Source organism: Calidris pugnax, unplaced genomic scaffold, assembly GCF_001431845.1.
Source record: "Calidris pugnax isolate Ruff unplaced genomic scaffold, ASM143184v1 scaffold211, whole genome shotgun sequence".
Lineage (NCBI taxonomy): Eukaryota > Metazoa > Chordata > Aves > Charadriiformes > Scolopacidae > Calidris > Calidris pugnax.
The window spans coordinates 8,852,319-8,875,905 of record NW_015091083.1 but is presented as its reverse complement, the minus strand read 5'-3'; the positions used below and the strand labels follow the sequence as shown (position 1 = coordinate 8,875,905).

The 23,587-nt window shown below is 39.3% G+C and overlaps 1 protein-coding gene across 11 annotated transcripts in view; it reads right to left on the bottom strand.

The window, feature by feature from the left end:
* MARK3 (MAP/microtubule affinity-regulating kinase 3) overlaps window positions 1-23,092 on the bottom strand; it is a 56,692-nt gene extending 33,600 nt beyond the window's left edge. For all 11 annotated transcript variants that reach the window (XM_014957489.1, XM_014957491.1, XM_014957490.1 and 8 more), the window contains exons 1-6: window positions 22,971-23,092; window positions 18,050-18,241; window positions 12,109-12,162; window positions 4,935-4,983; window positions 4,391-4,456; window positions 1,441-1,511 (exon numbers count right to left, since the gene is read on the bottom strand). In XM_014957489.1, coding sequence (XP_014812975.1) covers window positions 1,441-1,511; window positions 4,391-4,456; window positions 4,935-4,962 — 165 coding nt within the window. In that variant the 5' untranslated portion in view covers window positions 4,963-4,983; window positions 12,109-12,162; window positions 18,050-18,241; window positions 22,971-23,092. The remainder of the gene's footprint in view (window positions 1-1,440; window positions 1,512-4,390; window positions 4,457-4,934; window positions 4,984-12,108; window positions 12,163-18,049; window positions 18,242-22,970) is intronic.
* Between the last annotated feature and the right edge of the window lie 495 nt (window positions 23,093-23,587).

Sequence of the window (23,587 nt, the reverse complement as noted above, 5' to 3'; positions counted from 1 at the left end):
TATCAAGCTGTGTAACTCCAGTGAGCACAAATCACTTCTGGGGATACAAAGTCTGCAGCATTTTTTTTTTTTTGTGTTGTTTGGTTGGTTTTTGGTGTGGGGTAGTTTTTTGTTTATTTTCTCAAAAGATAAAGAGGGTAAATGCAAGATTTAAAGAGATGAGAGAAAACAAAGGAATGAGGACTTCACCAAAACACTTCTGTTGCCTCCTTATGTTGGGTTAAATACGTTTCTATTTTTCTTTACTTTCATTGCAACTTTTGAGCTTATTGTTTATATTGTTTTCAAAATTCTTGCTATTGGAGAGAGAGGGAGCAAAACAGCTGTGGCACAGTTTTCTAGTTCCCAAATTGTTCCTTTGGCCACGTAACCCACACTAGAGAAGCGTAAAAGTTTTCTTCACAAAGCATTTTGTGGAAGTCATTAGTTAATTTCCTGGAAGCCTCACATATTATATCAAATTTCTTCTACCTTTGCATGGCTACACTTAAGCAGCAAACCTATCTGAGCACCCCCTTCCAACAGTGAAACTGTCACATCATTACCACAATTTCACCAGTTTAAAATCCCTATCCCGTTCAATAGAACACTCTCATCCCTGTCCATTATTTTAAGGTGTCATTAAGCAGGAGTATAATTTTGATATTTATTACGTTCCACAACATTATCTGAGTTATCCAAGTGATAAAAGGGATAGAAATAATGTATACATTTACAAATTTCTGCACAACAGCACAAAACAAAATAAGGCAGAACAGTCAGATCTGCAAACGAAACTCTAGATGTTACAAGAGCAGAGATTTGGATTTTAATCAGTTATGTAAAATTATCGGGTTATGTTCAATACTGCTTTACTGTAGACTGGAAATGCTTTTTACAGATCAATGAAACTCCAACATCTTTGCAGGGCTAGTTTACACATCACAAATAAAGCTAAACCAATAAGCCTAGAAATTACTTTCCTGTGACTTTTTAGTACAATTATTAAACTGCATCTTTTCACATAAGAGGCTGGATGTGAACGAACACCTACTGCATGCACTGCCTGCATTTTGACACTGGCCAGCTTGTAGCCTGTTACATTTGAATAACTTTCAAAAGGTTACAGACCAGCTGAACTAAGGATATATGAAATCAACCCAGAGGAAATGAATTTTGGAGCAGAACACACTTCCAAATCAAGCAGTCACTGTGTTCTGGCACTCCTAGACACCGTGGTACCCAGCCCTAAGGAAACTAGCCCCAATGAATGGTCTACTAACCCCTTCAAAATACTACTGTAACCCAAGTTTTTTCTCACTTGGAGCTGCAAGTTCATTTATAGCTTCACACTGCTAGAAGTCAAATGCGAAAGACAGCCATTTTACTCATTTCAGCATTAAAAACCAGGGGGTGGAGGGGGAGAGGGCAGGAGCTGATGTATAGAAATGTTATACATACCTGTCTAAATTTAGCTCTAGCCTCCTTTTCCTTCATTCTTCCATGTGCAACCAGATAGTCAAACACTTCCCCTACAATTCAATAATGAGATACATTAATGGCAATTTCAGAATCTAGAGATTCCCCTCTAGCAGTTGCCCACAGCAGCTTCACTGCAATGACTGTACTTCAAATTTATGATTACAGGTTAGCTCAAGAGAACAAGGCACAAGTGCTACACAATTTACTACACGGTCATCTCTTACACAAGAAAATAGAAGACTCAATGAATGGCTGGATATAGACAAAACACCTGTTTCCTTCCAATTATTTATGATAGAAACTGAGCAGCACACTTCTATTTTGTAAATAAAGATTACATGTACCCATGTACTTCAGGTTCTCTCACATGGGTTTATTTTGTCCCCAAAAAAAGAATCATATATAAAAACATGTATATAAGACATTACAGCAGCCTTTCAGTACTCAAAGGGGGCCTACAGGAGAGATGGAGAGGGACTCTATCAGGGAGTGTAGCAACAGGACAAGGGGTAAGGGTTTTAAACTGAAAGAGAGGAGATTTTATTAGATATCAGGAAGAAATTGTTTACTGTGAAGGTGGTGAAACACTGGAACAGGTTGCCCAGAGAAGCTGTGGATGCCCCTTCCCTGGAAATGTTCAAGACCAGGCTGGATGGGGCTTTGAGAAACCTGATCTAGTGGGAGGTGTCCCTGCCCAGAACTCAACGATCTTTAAGGTCCCTTTCAACCTAAACCATTCTATGATTCTATAACACCTGGTGATATCTGTAAATATTGTCATACCAGCAGCACTAGAATTTTTCTTTGTGCATGTGTATGAAAGTGTTCTACCCGAAATCAGAAATCCTAGCTTTAACCAAGGCTTCAAAGATGCACCCACGATGAAGGTCACAATAACGAGCACAGCAGGACACGCTCGCATAATCCATCACACATCCATCAGAGCTGTAAGACACACTGAGAAGGATTACTCCTGAAGAAGCCCCATGTTGTACGGCTGCAGACAACTAAAGGAGATTACTAAAGCAGTACTAGAGATCTGTTGTGGTCTGTTTGGTTTTGGTTTTTTTCCCCCTTTAATCAATCCAGTCATTTTATAGCACATCGATACAGACTACAAGGTTTCAGCTTTAGGTGCAGTCAAGTGGCCCATGAAACACTGACATGTTTGTGAGAGCATGGGAGATTTTCTTTGCTAAAACCTAATAATCATGTACATAAGAACTCCTACAAACATAGGCTAGCAGAGTTTTAAAAATTCTTTGCTAATATGCAAAATTAATAAAAACTTCAGAAGTGGATCAAACATCTAAATATTCTCTACCGAGCGAGAAAATGCTGTTTTATACATAGTCACCTCACAAGGGAAAAGTGGAGTAACATTTGAAAAGAAGCAATTCCACCAAATTTGAAGAAGAAACCCAGAGTCATACAGTAGGAAAAGCAACAACTGAGCAATCTGAGGGAACATCAGGATTTTCTACAAAATAGCCTGATTTCTCTCTGTAGTGTATTATTTAATACCCAACTCAAGTAACTCTCTCAGCTGTATTTCACAGGTGTTTCTTCAAAAACCTCAAAGGAACAACCCTTAACACTTCATAATTCAGGGAAAATAGCATCAGAGAAAAAAAAAATCCCAAATTTATGCAAAATGTTGCAGTTGTAGCTGTAGTTTCTTTCATCCTGCAGTGACAGAGTTCATATGTGACGTGTGACCTGTATCTTGCTGAAGAGGAAACACGGGAAATTGATCCCCCTGATTACCAGCCATTCCTGTCCTGCACAACAGGACACATGCAAAGGGTACAGCTCACGGCCTTTCAGACTGGTCCAGTACATATCTCTCCATTATCCTAAGAAAGATCTTGCCTGCTTTAGAGAATCCCTGGCCCTTCTACCTCCTAGAAGCTAATCACTAGATGGCAATAGGACTTCACTTTCAAGTCTAGTACCATCAAACCGTACAAAGATACCTCCACAAACACCTGCACCAGCCAATATTTTAACAATATTTTACCAGCTTTGTTTCTGTTTAGACAAATATTGGCTGAGCATTTAGGGAGCTGCTAGAAGAAACCATAGACAGGTAGAGAATTACTACATTACTTACAGTAATTTGTTAAACTTCACATAATCTAACAGAGTCAGAATTCGTTGCCGATTTTCTCTGAAAAGAAGTATTTTTATCTCCTTCCCAAAACTAAAGAAAAGCCTCAACACTTTGAGTTTCCCAGCTGCTGATGCTAAAGGGTCACATTGACAAACTGAGCGCTATTAGGTTTTAGCCAGCAAGGAGTAACTTAAGCCCAAATACCTTAATGTCAAGATATTTTCACCAGAGCTAGAATTGCACGATGCACGCTTGCACCCCCACCCTCTGCAATCAGGAACAAATTTTTAAGTTCTTCCTAAACTGGCATAGGGCTAAGCCTAACAACTCTTGACAGTAAAAGGTCTATGATAAAGATACGTGAAATGCCATCAACATCTAAAAAATAGAAGTTGCAGTACTTGTGCTTTTGAAGCAAAAGTTAAAGAAAATGTTTTATCTGAACGTGTTTTTACCAAATATCTTACACAAAATAGGACACCAGAGGTAGGGAGCGGAATGTAATAAATCAAAAAGGTTGGCATTTGTTACAGAGAGGAACAATGGATGGCCAAATAAAGATTTCCATTAATTCCGAGTTATGAAAACAAAGCAAATGTTACTATGTTGCAGTAAGTTCAGAAGCTGCTTTTAAAAGCTTTCATTAATTCTGTTGCCCAAAGAAGTCTCAGAAAGCATGACAGATTTTGCTTAGGATTTTACACCACCGTGACATTAATATCTCCTGAAAAAGAAAGCAAAACTTGAAAGAAAACAAGTGCTTTCTCTCACTTGGCAATTTGTTTACATGTGTCATCGCAGCAGAGAGGTACTTACCCCCACTTGCATATTCCATTACTAAATAGAGAGTTTTTTCCTTTTCAATGACTTCAAATAGCTTCACTAGAAAAGAAAGCCATTTATTAATCAGTTAACTAGCTGGAAAAGTATCATCTTAACCCCATAGAAAATTCAGTCAAAGAAAACCCAGAGCAAACCCTATTTGCTTGCTGCTTGACAATATCAGACTATTACTCTAAAGAAGCTTTTTCTGTCTGATGTTCTTAAATGGAACATACTGTAAGACATTCGGTCAACCCATACAGAACATTTTCTCAAGAAACAATACTTTGCTTCTGTTTCATGGGAAAATATTATCAGTTATCTACACAAATAACAGTGTGTGCAAAGGGACCAAAATGTTGTGTTTTGGGTTTCTTTTTTCAACCTACGGCTCTGAAAAACTATTTATTACTGGTGCTTTACAGCAAATTGACACCCTATTGCAGAATCATCTTTTAAACTCATATCACGACAATTTTAACAGTGGAAAAGCTAACATTTGTCCACAACCGGAAATCATATTAAAGAAACAAGTTACCTATATTTGGATGATTTAGGATCTTCATTATTCTTACTTCTCTAAAGAGCTGAAATAAACATATAACATGAAAGAAAGAAGTTAATGAAATAGGTAACACCCATTCTTCCTAAAGCCTGATCATTTTGATATATTTATTGAAACACAAAGGGCAAACATTACTATTAGCATTTCAATAAAATTCATTAAATAAACACTTATTGGAGGTTAAGAGTTAAGTGCCTGCTTCTTTTAACACCCCTCCCCAAACAAACCAACCCACAAAGCGCTCCAGATAGCTCAGGAGAGAAGTGATCTTAGCTTTGTGGTTCACAGACTTTTGGGGCCAGAAGACCATTACAAGCCCATGCAGCTTCTTGCTGGCCAAGTACATCTCACACAATCATTCACCCCAACACAGAAAATACTGTTTCCAAAGTTCATGAACCCCCACCGGAACACCTTTTGAAGACCACTGCACTGTGTTACTGGTATGAACTCATCACACTTCAATACTTTGTTAAAGACAGGAACTCACAGGGGGAAAAAACCACCTGCTTGTATCACACAAAAAATGTGTTATCCAACATCATCACCAAAAAGCAAGTTTTAAGGAGGGACAGGGAGGCAAGGCTCCCCCTCAGCCCTTCAGAAGTGTTCCTGCAAGGTGACTGAGGCACAGCAGCATCTAGTCCTGGGTTTGTCACTGCAGCTCCACTGACTCTCCCAGCCAGACATCCAGCCTCCGAGCCTGCTCAGCCAGTACAACACGCTGAACGTACTTGCCAAAATTAACAGGGCAGAACACAAACAGTGTCTTCCCAACCCAACAATCCCCAGCAGACAGAAGAAAGACCATTACTTCAGGGGTAGAGTCTCAAAGGGATCAGCCTGCTCTCATCCTCTTTACCATCCGCCTCCCTACGCAACAGGATTGTGCCGCTTCCCTTTACGCAAAGCCCTGGTGTAAACACAGATTGAGGCACAAGGTCCAGGAACGAATTCAGCAGAAAAATCTCACAAAACACACGACTCCCCCAAACTAAAAGACTCCATCTCTTAGTTTTCTGTTGCAGAAAACCCCCTGCCTGCCCTGGCACATCTATTTTGGCAGGATGGGCGGTGAGGGAGTACAACTGCCCATTTCAAGCTCCTGCATCACACTAGATTAATGGTGCTGTATCCATCGGCCATGGACTCCTTGTCAGGATCTTGTTCCTGACACCAAGACTCATACGACAAGGGTCTCGCTTGAGTAGTTATTTCCAAAGAGTTCAACTTTGCCTGTCACACAGAGTAAACTGCCATCCTGCAACTGGACAATAACACATCTACGACATTTAACAAACCACAAATGAAAACAGTTTATTATTGATCAGCTGATAGTTATTTTCACCTCTGAAAACCCTCTTCTGCAAAAGGCAATTAAAAGATGCACATAAGACCATAAGCGTAATACTAAAAATGCCACAGGTGGTGTTGTTGCAATGTAAAACAGTGCTTTTTAATGAAGCTGAAGTAAATGTAGTCCCACTTCTCCCAGAAAAGACCCAAGATTAAAAAAAAAATATTATGAAAGAACTTGAAGTGCAAATACTATTGTATTTGGAAAACCCAAAGAATTACCTTTTTAGGCCACACGCTATATTGCGGCCAAGTGTGTACCTGTTCTCCCTTCACAGCTCCTCCCATGCTTCTTAAGCCTCAATTCTTTTTCCTAACAGCATGTTTCAAACAGCAGGAGTAATCAAGAGGTTTTATTATACACCTAACACCAACTCCTACAGGAATACCAGTAACCTAACAGATCATCTTGAACTTAATGTAAAGAGGCTGAAGCAGAACCAAAGTCCACAGCTCCACAGGAACACAGACACGGGAGAGAAGAAAAGAGTTTTGCAAATAAGAGATAACAGCATTGTTACTAACAGTAAGGAAGCAAAAAGTCCTGCTGCAAGATTTGCCTCAGGTCAGATTTCAGATAAATTGAAGACATTTAATATGTCTACACATCTTACTAGTGACTCAAAAACATGTAGGTACACTTAATAAAAGAAAAAAAAAAAAGTTAAACACAGGAAACAAACAGAAAACAACCAGAGAGTTAACAAAACAAAATCCTTGTGCCTTTGTTTCTTTTAATAAAAGAAAATGTGGGCAGTGAGATTTAAATAACTAAATAAATAGGAAGGGAAAAATCACAATTTGGAGACCAGTTGTTCTAACCATTCTCTGCTTTCTGATGTTCCTGTGAAGGCTAAGATTTGGGGAGAATTTTTCTCATATACAATTAGACATGGTAGACTACATCATCTTTATCTGATCATCAGAAATTTAAAAGCAGTTGAATCTATAAGGTGTTTTTTTTCTTATTTTTCAATCAGGTCAGCTGAACTGGTATACTGATATTCTATTAATACCTATAAACTCACAGTTTATGTAACTGAAAGCCTCTGGTCAGATTTTAAAGTTCTGAAGACAGTTTGCTTAATTCGCTCTCGACTGTTGGTATCTTCCACCCCCAACACTCAGATAAAGCCCATTGAGTCAGACTCTCACCAAGGGCAACTCCACTGCTGCTGCAAGATGAAGACCTTGGCTGTTATTCAGCCGTCAGCCTATTTATCATCACCCTCCCCACCTGAAAAAAAGAGATATGTTCATACGATTAAGTATGGGAATATACGCAGTCATAACTGGTGCCACCAAACAAGGAGAGTCAACCAAGGGCAACGTCAAATAAGAAAGTAAAAATGAGGGTAAATGTCACAATACTATCACGTAAATGAATATATTTGTTACTGTTATTTTTATTTTAATAAAGTATGCTGCCTTGGGTGGAGCTAGCTGCTTCCTCCATTGTACACTGTACACTTCGATGGTCTATATATGATAAAGTCAGGCTCATGTAGCATTTTTGGCTGCCAGAAATATAACATTGGTCCACAAGACGAGTACTCTGCATTACTAACCCAAATGAAGCATGTCAAAAAAGTAGCTTCTACATATGAGCCATTTATTAAAGTGGGTGGCCAGAAACAAGCTTTTTTTAAAAAAAGACTATTTTTGTCTCAGAGGAAATTAAAAATAAAAATGCTTGAGAATAGGATACACCCAACACCAAAATTTTTATTATAATTTTAGGTCTCAGATTGTGCTCCCCTAATCAGTCTAAATGTTACGTGTGGCACCATGACACAGACAGCAGCTTTCACAGGGATAGCTGCAAGTGCTTGACTTGTATTACACATTATAGTCTGTTTCTGATCGAGGAATACAACAGAAAACATCATACAACTTTTGCACGGAATGCTGGATTCCCAGATTTCATTCCCCCCAAACATTATATGCATCAAGTTCTAGCAGATGAAGTAGTACTTATCACCACACAGTAAAATTCATTGCAAACAGCCAGTTATGATAAAAGCCCACACATCTGAGGTTCTCTACTACAGGAACACAGAAGGTGGTTTAACATCAGATGTAACGTGAAGGTTCTCAATACAGAGCACGTCTTAGTTTTAGGAACTTAGTTGTCACAATGAGACCATAAAGGCAGACAAACAACTGAAAACAGTGCTTATCAGTTTAATTTTTAATACCGAGATGAAAAAACTACTCCCAACTTGTTGAACAGCTCATTTTCCGTCAACAGGAGCTCTACAAATGTTTCTAGGCAAAGACAAACATCCTTAGTCTGCCAAACAAATGGCTTTTAGCTTTGTTGTGGTCTGGTCCTTTGACAGTAAGCCATATTAGATATGGGAAAAGAATTACATTTAATTAGTGCTGCTAGCCAACAAACTGAGTAACAAAAACCCAGCGAACCAGCAATGGAAGGAGAGACACATACTGAGTAATGATCTTGAATCAATTTTACTTGATTATGCTGACATACCCGAAGCAACAAGGGTGTGGGGGGGAGAAGGACCCCTCTTTTAAGCCAAGTCTCTTTGAACACACCAAAAGACAGATTAGAAGTGTTCCTGCATTAGAAGAGTTTTGGTAACAAATGATTTTAAAAAATACTGAAAAAGTTTGCTAAAAAGCAAGTCAGTACACTCCTCAGAGGCAGAGCATATCCTGGACTCCTTACCCCCAAAGTGGGGGGCTTTTCACGAGATGCTGTCCCAAGCCAGCTCAAGCTTTACCTGTGTATTAGGCTCCCCCGAAGAACCCCTCACTGAAATATGCCCTACATATAATTAGGAGCCTCAAGCAGGAAGCCTTTAAACATGTTTGCCTCAAACCAACCACAACTTGAACAAAAAAAAAAAACCACAACTTTTTTTCCCCCCCCCAGAAAAGCCTGGGCATTTTAAATTCTCATCCTTTTCTTGCAGTTTTTAAAATACTCATTGACCCATGGTGAGAAAGGACACAGTCTATGTTAAAATTAATGTTTAGAAACTCTAAAAAGCTTTAGCAAAAAAAAATGGCCCAAACAAGTGGCAAAACATCTGCACATAATGAACAAAACTATTTGGCTGAGGAGCCGAGTTCTAAAAAAAGAAAACGAGAAGTGATTAAGTCCTATTACATGGGCTTGGTAGAAAAAACCCTTGCATATAATGGCATTGCTAATTCGAAAGAAACAAAAACAAACAATTTTTTTTTTTTTTTTTGTCTAGGAGGAAGTGAACTACTGTAGCATCAGCACTTGTTTCCAGTGAGACCAATATTTGTTGGAACTGGGTACACAAGTACACTTGTGGAGAACAGTGATTATGACTAACACCACCAGCATGGGAAAAAAAAGCTCTAAGAATTCCCTTTTCTTTCAAAGCAGGGAAGTACCGCTGACAGCTTCCTCTTCACTAAGCAAGAGAGGCAGAGTAGTAATTAGGTCCTAAAACAACGGTTAAGAGTAGCTGCATGTGGCTACCACAGACTTCCTCAGCAGCAGACAAGAAACCTGACTCTTCCGAAGAGCTGCCGAACGTTGAGCCGTCAGGACCGCAGCCGCCCGGAGCTTACTGCGAGGACATACCAAGAATTACTCCTCCAGAAAGCAAAGCAAGCCCTTAACAAGGTTTAACTTCTTTCTGGCAGCTGAAAGTATCGGTGTGGAAGGCGTAACACAAAGAAAAAATCAGAACCGGCAGCCTTAATCACCATTTGTTTCCCCACCTCGGGATGAGCAGGGTTATGCAGCTCCACCGCAGCTGAGACACGACACACCACACCCTGCGCTGGGCACGGCCCTGCCCTCCCCACCATACCTCAAATATTTTATCTCTCTCTCCAAAAGTGCAAGATCAGAGAGAAGCACTTCCATCTTAGCTTCCCCTGCATCTACAGGTCGCGTGCGCAGCTGGCTTCAAACACACTGCTGGGGGGAAAGGGGCAAGGTTTGCAAAAAATAAAATAAAATAGCCTTGGTAAAGCAAAATTGGTAAGAAACGCCTGATGCATTCACTCTGCTTACTGTGACAAACAGGCATTTAACCTCAGGGAAATCACTTTCCACTTTTGAATTGAGAACACTGATATATCTTGATAATTCTTTTCCCGTGCTCACATAACAAACGAGCTTTGAGAGAAGAGCACACTGGCAATCTCACCCCCCAAATTTGATCTGATTTCTACCCTGCTATTTTGCACTATTCTTCCAGACTCTCATTTAAAAAACCTAGCGGTAGGCAAGACCAATTTACAAATCACACTTTATAATCTAATTTTATAAATTGTAAATAAAATCACAACACGAATGGACACCGAGCAGGCTGAAATCCAGGAACCAAAGGGCCACCAAGCACACTTCCAGCTTGTAGCCCTGCCAACTGAACACCTGCGGTTTGGGAAAGGTTTGCTTTGTACCTCAGCATGAGCTCCAGCTAAGCGTTACGGCCCATTCTCAAGATAACACCATTTGAAGGATTAAGATTTTACATATTTGTCTGAAAACACGGCCTCTCTACTTTTCTCTGACTCTTTTTCCCATGCCCTGACCCCTCCCCTTCGTATCACACTGCTTTTGTTTCTCTTCCAACTGCTTCAAGCATTTAACAATATTTTCAGGTACTCAAAGCTGCCCAGATCTGCCACACAATTCAACTTTATCTAATCCATCATATTACCTAATTTGCATTTCATTTCCTCCCTGCTTACCCAGAAATTACCAATAACCTCAGGGATTAAGCTTAAAAAAATTCTGAGACAGCTGGAACCACTTTTATGTACTTTTACCCAGTCTACAGAGTCAGTAGGAAGCTCCAACCTGCTCAGATGGATGGAGCCTTTCTTCTATAGGTTATTCTTTGCCTCTCAACCAAACTGTAGAATGTAAGAACTTGTGTGTTTTTCAATTTAGATTTGCACCATTAATTTTGATAAAAACATCTAGCTGCATGATCTTTGTAGTATTTGTATAAAATCCCACTGTGTATATTCTCCGGTTTACTCTGGTCACGCTATTTCGTTTGCAGATAAGTTCTGAATATTCTCTCGTTCAAACAGAAATATTGCAGGGAAGTGTTTTTTTTTTTATCAAAGTACTCAAAAGTAAATAAAAAGCCTTTGACAGCAGCACTTAAAAGGACAGAGTTAGAGAAGTCCTAGGTAAAAGTGACATTTAAACGTACTTCCTTGCAGGCACTCCAAAGCAGACTGGTTGCTTGATGAAAAGAGTAGGTTTTATCACTACTTACTAAAATAGATAAGGCGATACAACTGTAACAGCACATTAAACATTTGAGGCTAGAGGGAAGAAACCAGAGTAGCCATGCTCCAATTTGTTCCACAAAACCACAGCACCTTTTCTGCTACAAACTACGTGAAAGGCATAGATACTGCTCGGCCTTCAGTCCAGAGGCAGTATTTTCAAGGCTGGTTTAAGAGGACAGAAGACAAGCTTTGTATTTCTAAGTTTAACAAAGTGACTAGCACAGGGGACACAGGGACACGACACCAAACCACGAATGTCCTCTCTACAGAGTTCACTGTGCTCGGGAGACAAAGGAAGTGGCTAACACCGCTCTTCTCTCAGTTTACAGCTCACTATGAGTTCATCTTGAACAACTGCAGCGTTGTCAAAAATATCTGTTACAAAACTAGTTATTAACTACAGTAGTCGGATGTGTGCAAAGTATGCAATGCTTCAGATTCTCCAACCCAGGCATTCAGGGTTAAAGGAAGGAGGTGGTGACACAAAACAAGTTACGATACAGTTGAAAGATTAAATGTAAAAACCTACCTTTTGTAGACTAGTTGGGTTCAGCTGTGCTTTGTCAATTATTTTCACGGCAACCTAAAGGAAGAGTTCATAATCAGTATTTTCCATATGAACAATGCAGCGTTATTACAACATGGTCAAATCCAGTAACAGAAATGGAAAATATGAAAATTACACAAAACCCACTCAAGTTTCTTCAGCAAATTATGTAATTATATTTAAACTAAAAATGTTTGGAGTTAACAACTAAAGCGTACTTTACTTCTACTGCAACAAACTAAACAGGAGAGTGGAAAAACCCCTAGTATTTTAAGTGTATTAAGACAAGAAGCTCACTTAGTCTTTTGCTTGACATTAAGACCATCACACTTATTACAGTGGAAGCTCCCACTCCAGACAGTGCCCCGACAGAGAGCAGTGTGCTACAGATAATATTTACACATTATAATTACACAACAGATTACACAGCACTGGCAGGGCACTGGCAGCTTGTGAAGATGCTTCTAAAAGCAGAGATTTCAGAGCAAATTGAAAGTAATTCCACAGAGATTTTTCAAGAACTAAATTCACCTTTGGAAACTCACTGATTATGTGTGTTAATTTGCTCCCCGATGATATGAAATCAAGTATCACTTCTGCATAAACAAATACCCATTGGCTACAGTACAACAAGTCGGGCAAGTTTGTTCTTTTACTGGTTCTAATCTTTTCAGTAAATACTGCACAGAAATATTAAAGAACAAAATAGAAATTTCACAGAAGAATCAAAAGAGAAATTCCATACAGGAACTAGTCAGAACCTGAAGATTTGAGAAAATGAACAGGCAAGAGAGATGAGAGTCAGTGCAATGCAATTTGGATACAGGATGAGTTACAACAGGAAACGTGAATCTTTCTAGAATTACATGCCAATTGGTATTTTTCCTTTCTAAATTAGAGACTCAACATACCAGAAGAAACTCTACTGAAGCCAAGGAGATGGTGTCTCTCAAAGAGGCAAGATGCTGCAACTCAGCTGATTATATTACCTCAAAGGGGTGCAAAGCAAGGGCTTTCAATTCCCCTGGAATTTTTGGCTCAAACAATAGCTGTTGCTCCTTCCCATGCCACAGCTCCCTGTTTCCCTGCATGGCTTTGTGCTATCTTTGTCATCCCGTTAATGTGGGGTTGGTAACATATGGAATAAAGAATATCTTACATCAAAGCAGATTTATATCCCTACATTCAAGTGCAAAAACACAGGGGATGGATCATCATCATGAAGAGGGAAAGAGGGGAACACAGTGTTCAACACTCGGGTGCATCACAGAATTACATGACGGATGCGGTATTTTCTGAAACTGAGATTCAAGATTTATTTTGAGCCTTTCTAGATGCAAGATACAAACAGACGTCACTAAGAAGCCACCTAAGAATACTTTTGCTTTGAGGAGTATTTTCTTCTAAGGAATGCTCCTGAAATTAAAGATCACTATTTCCTGAGGCAAAATTCCATTGCAAAACCTTGAGAAATCACTTCAAAAATACAAACAAGAGATAAACACATTAAGCAATAGGTATTTTTATATTAGCAGCTGTGTACGAAACCAAGAAAGATTTTTATCTCTACCTTTATGCCTGTTGAACTATTGTCATGAAGGTAACAAAGGTATTAAATTCCTGCAATCTCTTATACATTCATACTGGATGTAGAGTGACCACTGCCTCTGCCAACAGCAGATAACATTAACTGAAGGACACCTGGTGTTCCAAGACTACCCAGGCCACAGCAGATGGCCATTTGCTTGGTAAGTGCATTCCACTCAGAAAAAGTTGCATTTGTGTTGAGCTGTACCATTCTAGTCAATCTTTGAAAGACGTAAACTTCTTTCAACCCACGAAGTCTTAAAGTATTGGGTTGCTGCAAAACACAGCTCCTCTCTCACACTGTGCATTGGTGCCAGATGATCAGAGAGGACTCTGACCCTGGCAAACCCCTGGAGATACAGGGAAGGTACACACCTCACTCTTCTGAAAGGCAGACTCCCAGGCCTGTTTGGTGCACTAATTATAGCCTTCGAGGCAGGATGAATTTAGAGAATTCCTACCCACGTGAACACTGAGAGTACAATGCGTTAACACTGACTTTGAGAGCTTGAACCCATCATCAGAACAGGGAGCAATTTCAGGTGCCTTGATAAGGTTTCCAAATCACAGGCAAGGGGAGCCTGCCCTCAAGAATAGTTTGAACAAGCCTGAGAAAGAAAATCCATTGTTTTACTAAGCACAGTTAATAAAGCATCAAATTGCCTTCCAAACCAGAAACTTTGCTCTCTTTACACAAAGCGAATCTGGAACGGTTTCAAGTATTGTGTGCTATGGCCAATGCTGGAGGAATGCAAGTCCACCTACACTGTTACACCACTGCATCAACCATGATATTCTGCGTGAGATCGTTAGTAGAATTAAAATTAACTTCGCTTTCACCATTCACAATAACATGACTTAAAACATTCCTCCTACATGACTTGAATGAGGGAGTTAAAGCAATCAGAAGTTGAGACACTGAGCAAATTGGCCAAACTGCTACCATTCAGAATGGTTTCTCCCTCTTAAATTTCACTTTTTCCAAGGAAAGAATAGAAAGAATATGACAATAGATTCCTTGGAGTCAGACTTGGATCCTGAAAGAATCCTGTCTCACTAGGAAACTTCAACTTCTTGGCTTTTAACTGAACACATGCCTTTAACGAACAGAAGGATCCATGTATTTTTGGCTACGATTCCAACCACCTTAGTAACAGCAAAAGGTAGTTTTATCTTTTAGATTAATTTTGGCAAGTATGGAGAGCTTGTCAGAGGAAATAAACCTTGATAAATTACAACAGAAAATACATGGCTTAAAACCCAAAGAATTAACAAAAGCAGATTTACAAGGAAGACTCTTGGTTTCAAAAAGGCAGGCAGACTACAAATAATACTCTCCTCGGCAGAGGATCTCGAAGGAGTGTGTTTCCAAATCTCTAGAACAGTGAAGCTTAACCCACCCTCCACATCTCTGCTGCGAGCAGAAAGCCACACACTCCTCGACAGGACAATTCAACACCCCTAAGTTAGGCTGATGTTCTCACCACCCCTCGAAAGGGCTAAACATTTCTCCCTTTCTGTAATTTGAGGCTGGGCTCTCATCATATATCCTGCAGACACACTAAAGATGGAAATGAAAGAGTCCTGGAACTTACTCCAGCTGGAAACACCAAAGCTGTATCTCAAGCAAGAGGAAAATTCATAGGGAAGGACTCCAGATGTAAGGAGATGAGCAACTACCCTTAAAGAATGCTTGAACAAACATACCCTCCTCCCAAGAAGTAACAGAAAAGTGCTGATCTGCTGCATGATTTCGAAGTTAATCAGGGCAGAGATATAAAGCAGAATTGCCATAAAGTAAAACTGAACCGGACACTTAAAAGGACATTAAGAATAGCCACATAGATAACGAGGAGAAGATAAGTAGGGTTCAAACACAGCAAAGATATAGTAGAAATGAAAACTCATTGACGTGTGACTCCCAAAACTAAGCATTTTATTTTGGATTCTGGTACGTAAGATGGAAAAAAGAACAGGAACTAAGACAGGACTGCCAGCAGGAATGAGTGTGTAAAGCAGCAAATCACAAATTCAGGAAGATGAGTACCGTCTGGCTGAGGTCAGACTTAGAACATTATCCCAGAATTACTATAAGTGGCAGATTTAAAGAAAGAAAAAAAAAAAGAAAAAAGCATTCTTGTAGCACAGACTTCTAACACCTATCAAGAACAAAATGGTTTAGAAATTAGCAAACTTTTTTTTCTAGGAGAATCACAAAATTCTTCAGCTCAAAACTTGCAGGGAAAAAAATAAGAAAACAGAGAAGTGTTAAATGCAACAGATTTTCCTACAGTTAATTGTGCCCTATGGAAACACACAAGATATGACTATCCGGACTATCGTAAAGCCTCATCTCGGAGTATGCATGGAAATTATTGAACTAGATAAGCTGAAATGTGCACAGAGCTTTTTTAATTAAAAAAAAAAATGTCTAAAGAGGTATCAGGAGTTTTTCAAGAACAAGAGTTGGGACCAATCCTGTTTTGTATCTGTATCAGGGGCTTTGGCACAGGAAGTCAAACCAGAATGATTAAGTCTGTTGAAGGAGTTAAGAGGCACCATCAAATACAATGGAAAACTGATATAAACAACCTTGGAGATGAGTTAGCAAAGAAAGTGAGATTCAACAAAGTACAAGGTGCTGCTGCTGATCACAACCAAAACACATCAATGTCACAGCCATGAAAAAGGTTAGCGCAATCTAAAGAGTGATTGGATAAATAATTCTGCAAGGGTAAATTGATGACACTGGGGAAATTGTTATCCAGAATACTCTGAAGAATTTTGGTGACACACATCTAAAATACGTAATTATTATCAAAAGATCACCTAGCAAGAAGAGAAACTTTTACTTATCTCTCCTACAAAGAAAAAAAAGTTTAAAATACCTTCAAGATACTCCTGTAAAACTAGCTTAATTGTTCCTTTCAAAGGAATGCCACTCATTCTAGGCAACCAGGACCAATGGCCACATCCCTGAACATATTTATGCTCTGAACTGATTCAACGACATCTATTCAGAGTTAAAGAAACTTCATACTTAAATCTTTCCAAATTTGGCCAAAGATTTTACACTTTCACTTTATTTGTTGAAATTTCAAACAAAAATAACTGTGCGTTGAGTTCTGGTTCATTACATGTAAGTAAAAGAAAATGTAGTTTAATTTTTGCAAAGTAATGTGTGACATGATACCTATCTCCAAATCCTGTACCTATAATAATAGCAAAGAAATACTAACCAAGTACTTGCATTTCCTGTGTTAAGCATCAGTAAGAAGATGAGGGAACTCAACTGAAAAGCAGTTAACCAAAAACTTGGTCTACAAACAGGCACTGACTTTAACACCAGAAGACTACAGCTGATCACCAGAACTGTCAGTTAAAAAAAAAGTAACAATAAAAAAAAAATAATCCCTCCCAACACCTCTTGCAAAATGATGTTCCCTCTGTTCCTCATAGTGCTACTGAACTCCGTGTTAGCTCAGAAAAAAGAAATTCTTTCACTGCAGTCAGCCAGAGAGCCTTCTAAAAGTCCTTGCCCGTATCAGCAAATATTTACTTCATTAGACAGGTTTGGCAAGAAAAAGTCAACAAGGTGTTTCTCCCTCTTTCAGTACGTAGAGTTGCTATTAATAAAACAGCACCAAGAAACACCTTCTTGTAACAAGCAAACAGGACTAGAGCTCACCAAATCAGAACCCTCATTAAGTGCAAGTTATTAATTACATTGTAATGGCATGCAGAAACTAATTATGGAGCTGAGTTAGACACTATGAAGAGATAGAAGAGGAAGCTTTTCTACACTAACAACATTGAGTGACACATAAACCAGCTCTGAACAAACTGCAGTGTCTTCCCAAGGCTTCCCAGCACTGCAAACACTGGCAAAACTCCGGAGAGACACACTGCTTTGGCAAGAAAATACTGTATTTGGGCTACTCAGACCACAGTCAAGAAGATTTATTAGTTCTCATTCCTGACACCCCCTCCAATACAGCATTGCACTGTGCAGCACAGAGACCAAGAGGCAGCCTTTCCAACAAGCTTATTTAATTGCTATATATTGAGCCCTTTTTTTTTTGCAAATGGAGGCTTTAGCAGAGAATTCTAGTAGCAAACTTGAACCCAATTAGTTGGATAGGGACTTTCCAGATAAACTGTTTTGTAATCATTACTAAAAAAGAAAAAATACAGTTTTCCATTTCTGTATTTTTCTAAATCAGTGGCAGTGTCTCTAGTAAAATGTGCTAAATGTTCACAGACTTAGATGATGCTATTCTAAGACAACCTTCACACCTACTGCAATTCACCATTGTTTACACCCAAAGCACTTTACCTCTCTGCCAGTTAGGATGTGCCTTGCCAGTTTCACTTTTGCAAAATTCCCCTTTCCAATCGTTTTAAGGAGTCTGTAATTTCCAATATTCTGCTGCTCATCTGTGCAGGAAGCTATAGAGCTCCTGCAGCGAGCTCCAGAGCGCCCAGTTCGAGAGGAAACTTCCTGCCGTCCATCTCCATGGGACGCGTGCTGCAAGAAAAACACACACAGATAAGGCTGAGAAATAAAGACAAAACACATCAATGATGAGAAGTTTACAACATTCAAAAACATTAGTGACTCCTTTGAAGAAACCTTCAAAGGATCCAACATGAACTTCGGACTCATGTTGAACTTTGCTCTGACGGGAGACAATAGAGGCTCCCAGTTCATAACACAATATCCATTTCATCCCCTGGTAAAGAGCAAGGGAACATCACCTGAACTGCAGCAACAGTTGAACATTTTTATAACCTACATGGACTGAAGAATCAGTTCTGAAACATGGAGGTTATTTGATAGTATTTCTTATTTGCATTACTGTGCCTAACTAGAGCAGGAAAGCCTTTGGAAAGGAGACACGGACAAAGCTTTTCCAGAAGTACACAGAATAAAATGTTCACCCTTATTGGACAGTTTAATATTACTGATAAAATAATAAAAGGTTGTTGGGGTTTTTTTGTCTTTCATATTAGACTCCGGTTCCTACAAAACCTCACAGCCTGGAAGGCGTGGAGAACAAGGGAAGAAATCTTACCTAACATTTAGAAACCTCAGATACTGAATAGTCTGAGCACCAGTTACAGAGACCTGAGATACTGTCTGAAACCTGTTACGTTTTCACTCAGTTTCCCTGAACAGCTATTAATTGCAAAAATGAATGGGTATATATCATACCTGTAACAGTCTTTATTCATTAGATCCCATGGTTAAGATAACAGTAAAGTCTTTTTCATTTCCTGATAGCCTGTTTATGAAAGAGACTAAGCAACTGCTCACATTACCTAACATTTAGAAACCTCAGATACTGATAGGCTGAGCACCAGTTACAGAGACCTGAAATACTGCCTGAAATCTGTTAAGTTTTCACTCAGTTTCCCTGAACAGCTATTAATTTCAAAAATGAACGGGTAGATATCATACCTGTAACAGTCTTTATTCATTAGATCCCATAGTTAAGATAACAGTAAAGTCTTTTTCATTTCCTGATAGCCCATTTATGAAAGAGACTAAGCGACTGCTCACGTCCCTTAGATCTCAACTCATGGTTGAGGTCCATGTTCCAACTTCACTAATTAAAGCAGTAGTTAGAAATGCTCAGTAGTCGACAAATGTGGAGCATGTCTAACGTTTTCACTCAGTTTCCCTGAACAGCTATTAATTGCAAAAATGAATGGGTATATATCATACCTGTAACAGTCTTTATTCATTAGATCCCATAGTTAAGATAACAGTAAAGTCTTTTTCATTTCCTGATAGCCCATTTATGAAAGAGACTAAGCGACTGCTCACGTCCCTTAGATCTCAACTCATGGTTGAGGTCCATGTTCCAACTTCACTAATTAAAGCAGTAGTTAGAAATGCTCAGTAGTCGACAAATGTGGAGCATGTCTAGCTAAACAGAAGATGACACGCTAAGTTCACAATCATCCCAAAAATACCAGATCTTGCTCTTCTACTACTGTTCCTCTTGCTAAAACCCAGCAGGGACAACTGAAAATCTGGCATTACAACAACACTCAGTCTGAAAATCACTGCAGTGAAGGGATGTGAGATCATAACTCAAGAGCTAACAACCATGGTAGAGGCACAAATGGAACAAATCCATGCCTGCATGACAGTGGGCCACTTTCACGCTCTGTTTAATAACCTGACATAACCTTGTGACCATATACTCTGGCATCTTAAGTTCCTTGGTTTGTTAATTTGAGTGCAACAGCTGTGAACCAATTATTTTTAAAAACACACTCATTTCATTTAAGAAATATTACCAATAGTCTACAGCAGGTCTTGGAAAGTTGTTTCAATAGTAACTATTTAACACACACACACGCTGACAGCAGGTCTTGGAAAGTTGTTTCAATAGTTACTATTTAACACACACCCACATGCTATGGTGCATATCATGTTTTAGTATCAATCAATCCATCCAACACGGACCCTAACTCTTCTTTAAAATGACTGTTTCCCATTCTCTTACCACGGATGACTACTTTTATTCCTGGTTCCTTAAACACATGATCTTACATTTGGCTAAAGTGAAATGCAGAGTTTCCTTACATGCAGGTTATTACATGTTCTTGATGACTGGCCCATCCTGTCCTATTTAACATTCCAGTAATCTTTATCCTAGTTTTCAGGAGCAGTAGCATACACCTCTTCCAAGTCACTAAAAAATGTACACTAAAATCACTAAAAAAGTACACCCGTAACAAGATCCAGTAAAAATTCACCGCTTGATAACAATTCCTTGTTCTCACTAATATCTCAAGACCCATGACAAACAGGTAACTATTTATCAATCAATAATTCTCAAGGAGAAGAAGGACAAAACTAGTTACTCAGCTGAAGGAACCACTGAAGCCAGGAAAACCCTGGATCAGCAATTTCACTATTTTGCATGCCCTGAACGCCAGGCTGGTGCTGGTTGGTTTTACCCCTTATTTATCTTATTTACCCCTGCATATACTGCACAGCAACGCCAATCCTCTACACTTCCCTGACCTTCGACTTCTAACAAACCCTGCAGCACACAACACAGAGAACTTCTCCATCAGCTCCTTTGGTACCTTCAAGTGTCAAGTTATCCAGACCAGCTAGAAAAAAGCAGCAACTGCTGATGCTAGAGGTTAACATCCTCCTCCATTGCTACTCCCAGCAATCAAGAACTGGGATGTTCTGTACAGGGCCACAAGGATATTTCTTGGCTATATTAGAGGAAGGCTCTCTTAAAGTACAGCTCTCTTAAAATATCAGCACTATTTAGACACAGCCCTTTCAGAGCTGGGCACACAAATGGCTTCAGCAAGAGCCAGCCCAACACCAACAGGCAGGGCTTATTCCAGACTCTCCAGCAGACACGTTCCACAAGTGGGTTGCTTTTGAACCCCACAGGTGAGACTGAAAACAGCGTATCTGCATCTGTGCTGGTTTGTGCCTGAACTAATGAACCACATTAAACCTAAGCTAGCTTATGAGGCAGGTGAGACGTGGGCATTGGGTACCATGTATTTCCAAACCACAGAACCTGTGTACGGGTTATTCACAACTGCACGTTACTCATATCCTACATTTTATAAACGATATTAGGTAAAAGAAAGATTCCACTAACAAATTCTGTTGTTCCACATAGTAGACCCCCCGGTAAATATATCTTGAGAGCTTCACTGTCCTCTGTTTAGGAATGACTTCTTGTGTCCTGTCATTTTTTTCATGCTTTCTAGCTTTACACTTAAAGGGAGGAATTAACAGCTGTGAACTTATTTGGACTAGCGTTGATAAATTTAACACAATCTCCTTGTATGGAGGTTTGCGTTTCCACCCTAACCCAGATTATTTCTTTTCAAGAAAATGACCTATTTCAGATGTGGTTTTTGAATATCAAGTTGCGTGTTCCTAAGCATTTTAGTTATCTCCGCTGACTTGCTCATAGTCATGTTTTGCTCTGTAGAAATCTGTCCATTTGCAAGCACATCTCATTTGGACTTTACTTCCCTTCACAGAAGTAAATCTATCAGCAAGTCCTTCCTCTGTCAAATACAAGATTATTATATCATACAGAACATAAACGTTCTAAAAAACATCAGAAAACAACTTCCCAGTTTCAACATGGATTTTCTTTTGCTTATGGAGATGAAGAAAGAGGAAGGCTTGGTAGCATACAGTACTAAAAGGCATAAACTCAAAACAGAGTAAAAGTGCTTCTCCCACCCAAATAATTTTCAAGACCACCAAATAATTATCAAGAAGCATGACAGGTAGATGGGAAGCTAAATGGAGTAGGCAAAAAGTAAAAATATAGATGGTCCAGGAAATGTTCAAATCAGGCATTGGCTCGTATAGCATTTGGCTGTATCCAGCTACTTCACAGGGTAGTTTCCTCAGCAGCTACTTTGATGCAACCAAACCATCATCACAGATTAACAGCTCCAATCTCAGCCTGGAGAAACAGCAATAGCATCCTCTGCTCTAAATTGAAATGCAGGTCATTTGTCTTTTCCCAAGCAGACCCTCAACTCCGCAGATTTTGCTTCCCTCACCCCTCGACCTCAGATTCTGCTCAGTTTCAGGCTTCTTTTCTAGGTCCACATTTATATGGCTTCAATAAGAAAGGGGGTTTGTCTTAAAAACATAAGATTTAAAACAAGCATGCGTTTATTTGTAGTAATTTTCCATACATTGTTGCAGGTGAACTGTATCTCCTGGAAGCGCATTCTGCGTAAGGGTAACACTTGTTCATGACACTCACCGTGGCTGAGGGATTCCCAAAATTCATGCAAAGGAATACTGTTATACTGCAGATTGGGAACTGAAGCAAGGAGAGTGGGCATTTTGTGTGGCTTCAGGCTAGACAGAGTCACCATCTCTTTTAAAAGAAATGTCTCCTGAAATCCACTCATGACAAGACAGCATTCTTCCATATCTTGGCAAGCATCAGGGTCCATTTCAAAATCTTTCATATATTTTAAAGAGGTGGGTTTTTTCACATAGAAGGAGGGTACCTAAAAAAACTACCCATCTTCAAGCCAACAAGACAACCTCTCTCATAAAAAAAAATAAATAAAAAAAGCAGCATTCTCTCCTCCTCCCCCCAGCCCCACCCTGGTGTTACTGAACCCAGAAGGAAATGGAGTAGAAATCTCCACTCGTGAGAGACCTTACTGAGAAGGAGGGACTGAACCTAAGACCAACTATATTTGGAACAGGATGCAAAACCCACCTTTTCGCAAAAGCCTTCCCCCAATGATGAGCCGACATCCTTTCATAGCCAGATAATGATTAGCATGAGGAGAAAGAAAAAGAAAAGAAAAGAAAGTAAAAAGCAAATGAAGTATGAAGGTGCCGATAACGGAAATCTTTTTGGTAGATGTCAGCTTTATCCACCATCTATCTGTATGATTAGAGATATCTTAACATTCAGAGCATTAGAAACACACAGGGCAGAGGCTGACTAGTATCAAAGTTCTTATACTGCTTAAGAAGGTGCCAACAGCTGAGAAAAATCTGGAAGAGACAGAATCTGATATCCATTTGAAGAGCTGAAAAACAGTGAGAAATTAGAGTGTTCAAGACCTGCAAAAATCCATGTTTATTTACAGTAAGTAGGAAGCTTTCTTTCTAAATCAGGGAGGATAAATGGTAACAACACATTTTTAAAAACATTTATTTTATACAATAGTGAAAACTACCTTCTCAGCAGCCAAATGATCTAATAAAATATAATCTTACAAAAGTCTCTAGGAATGCTTATTACCTTAGCTGTTACCTCATCTTTGTATGAAATACTATGAAGTGGTATTATAGAATTTCTTGGAAATCCGTAAGACCAGTAACAAT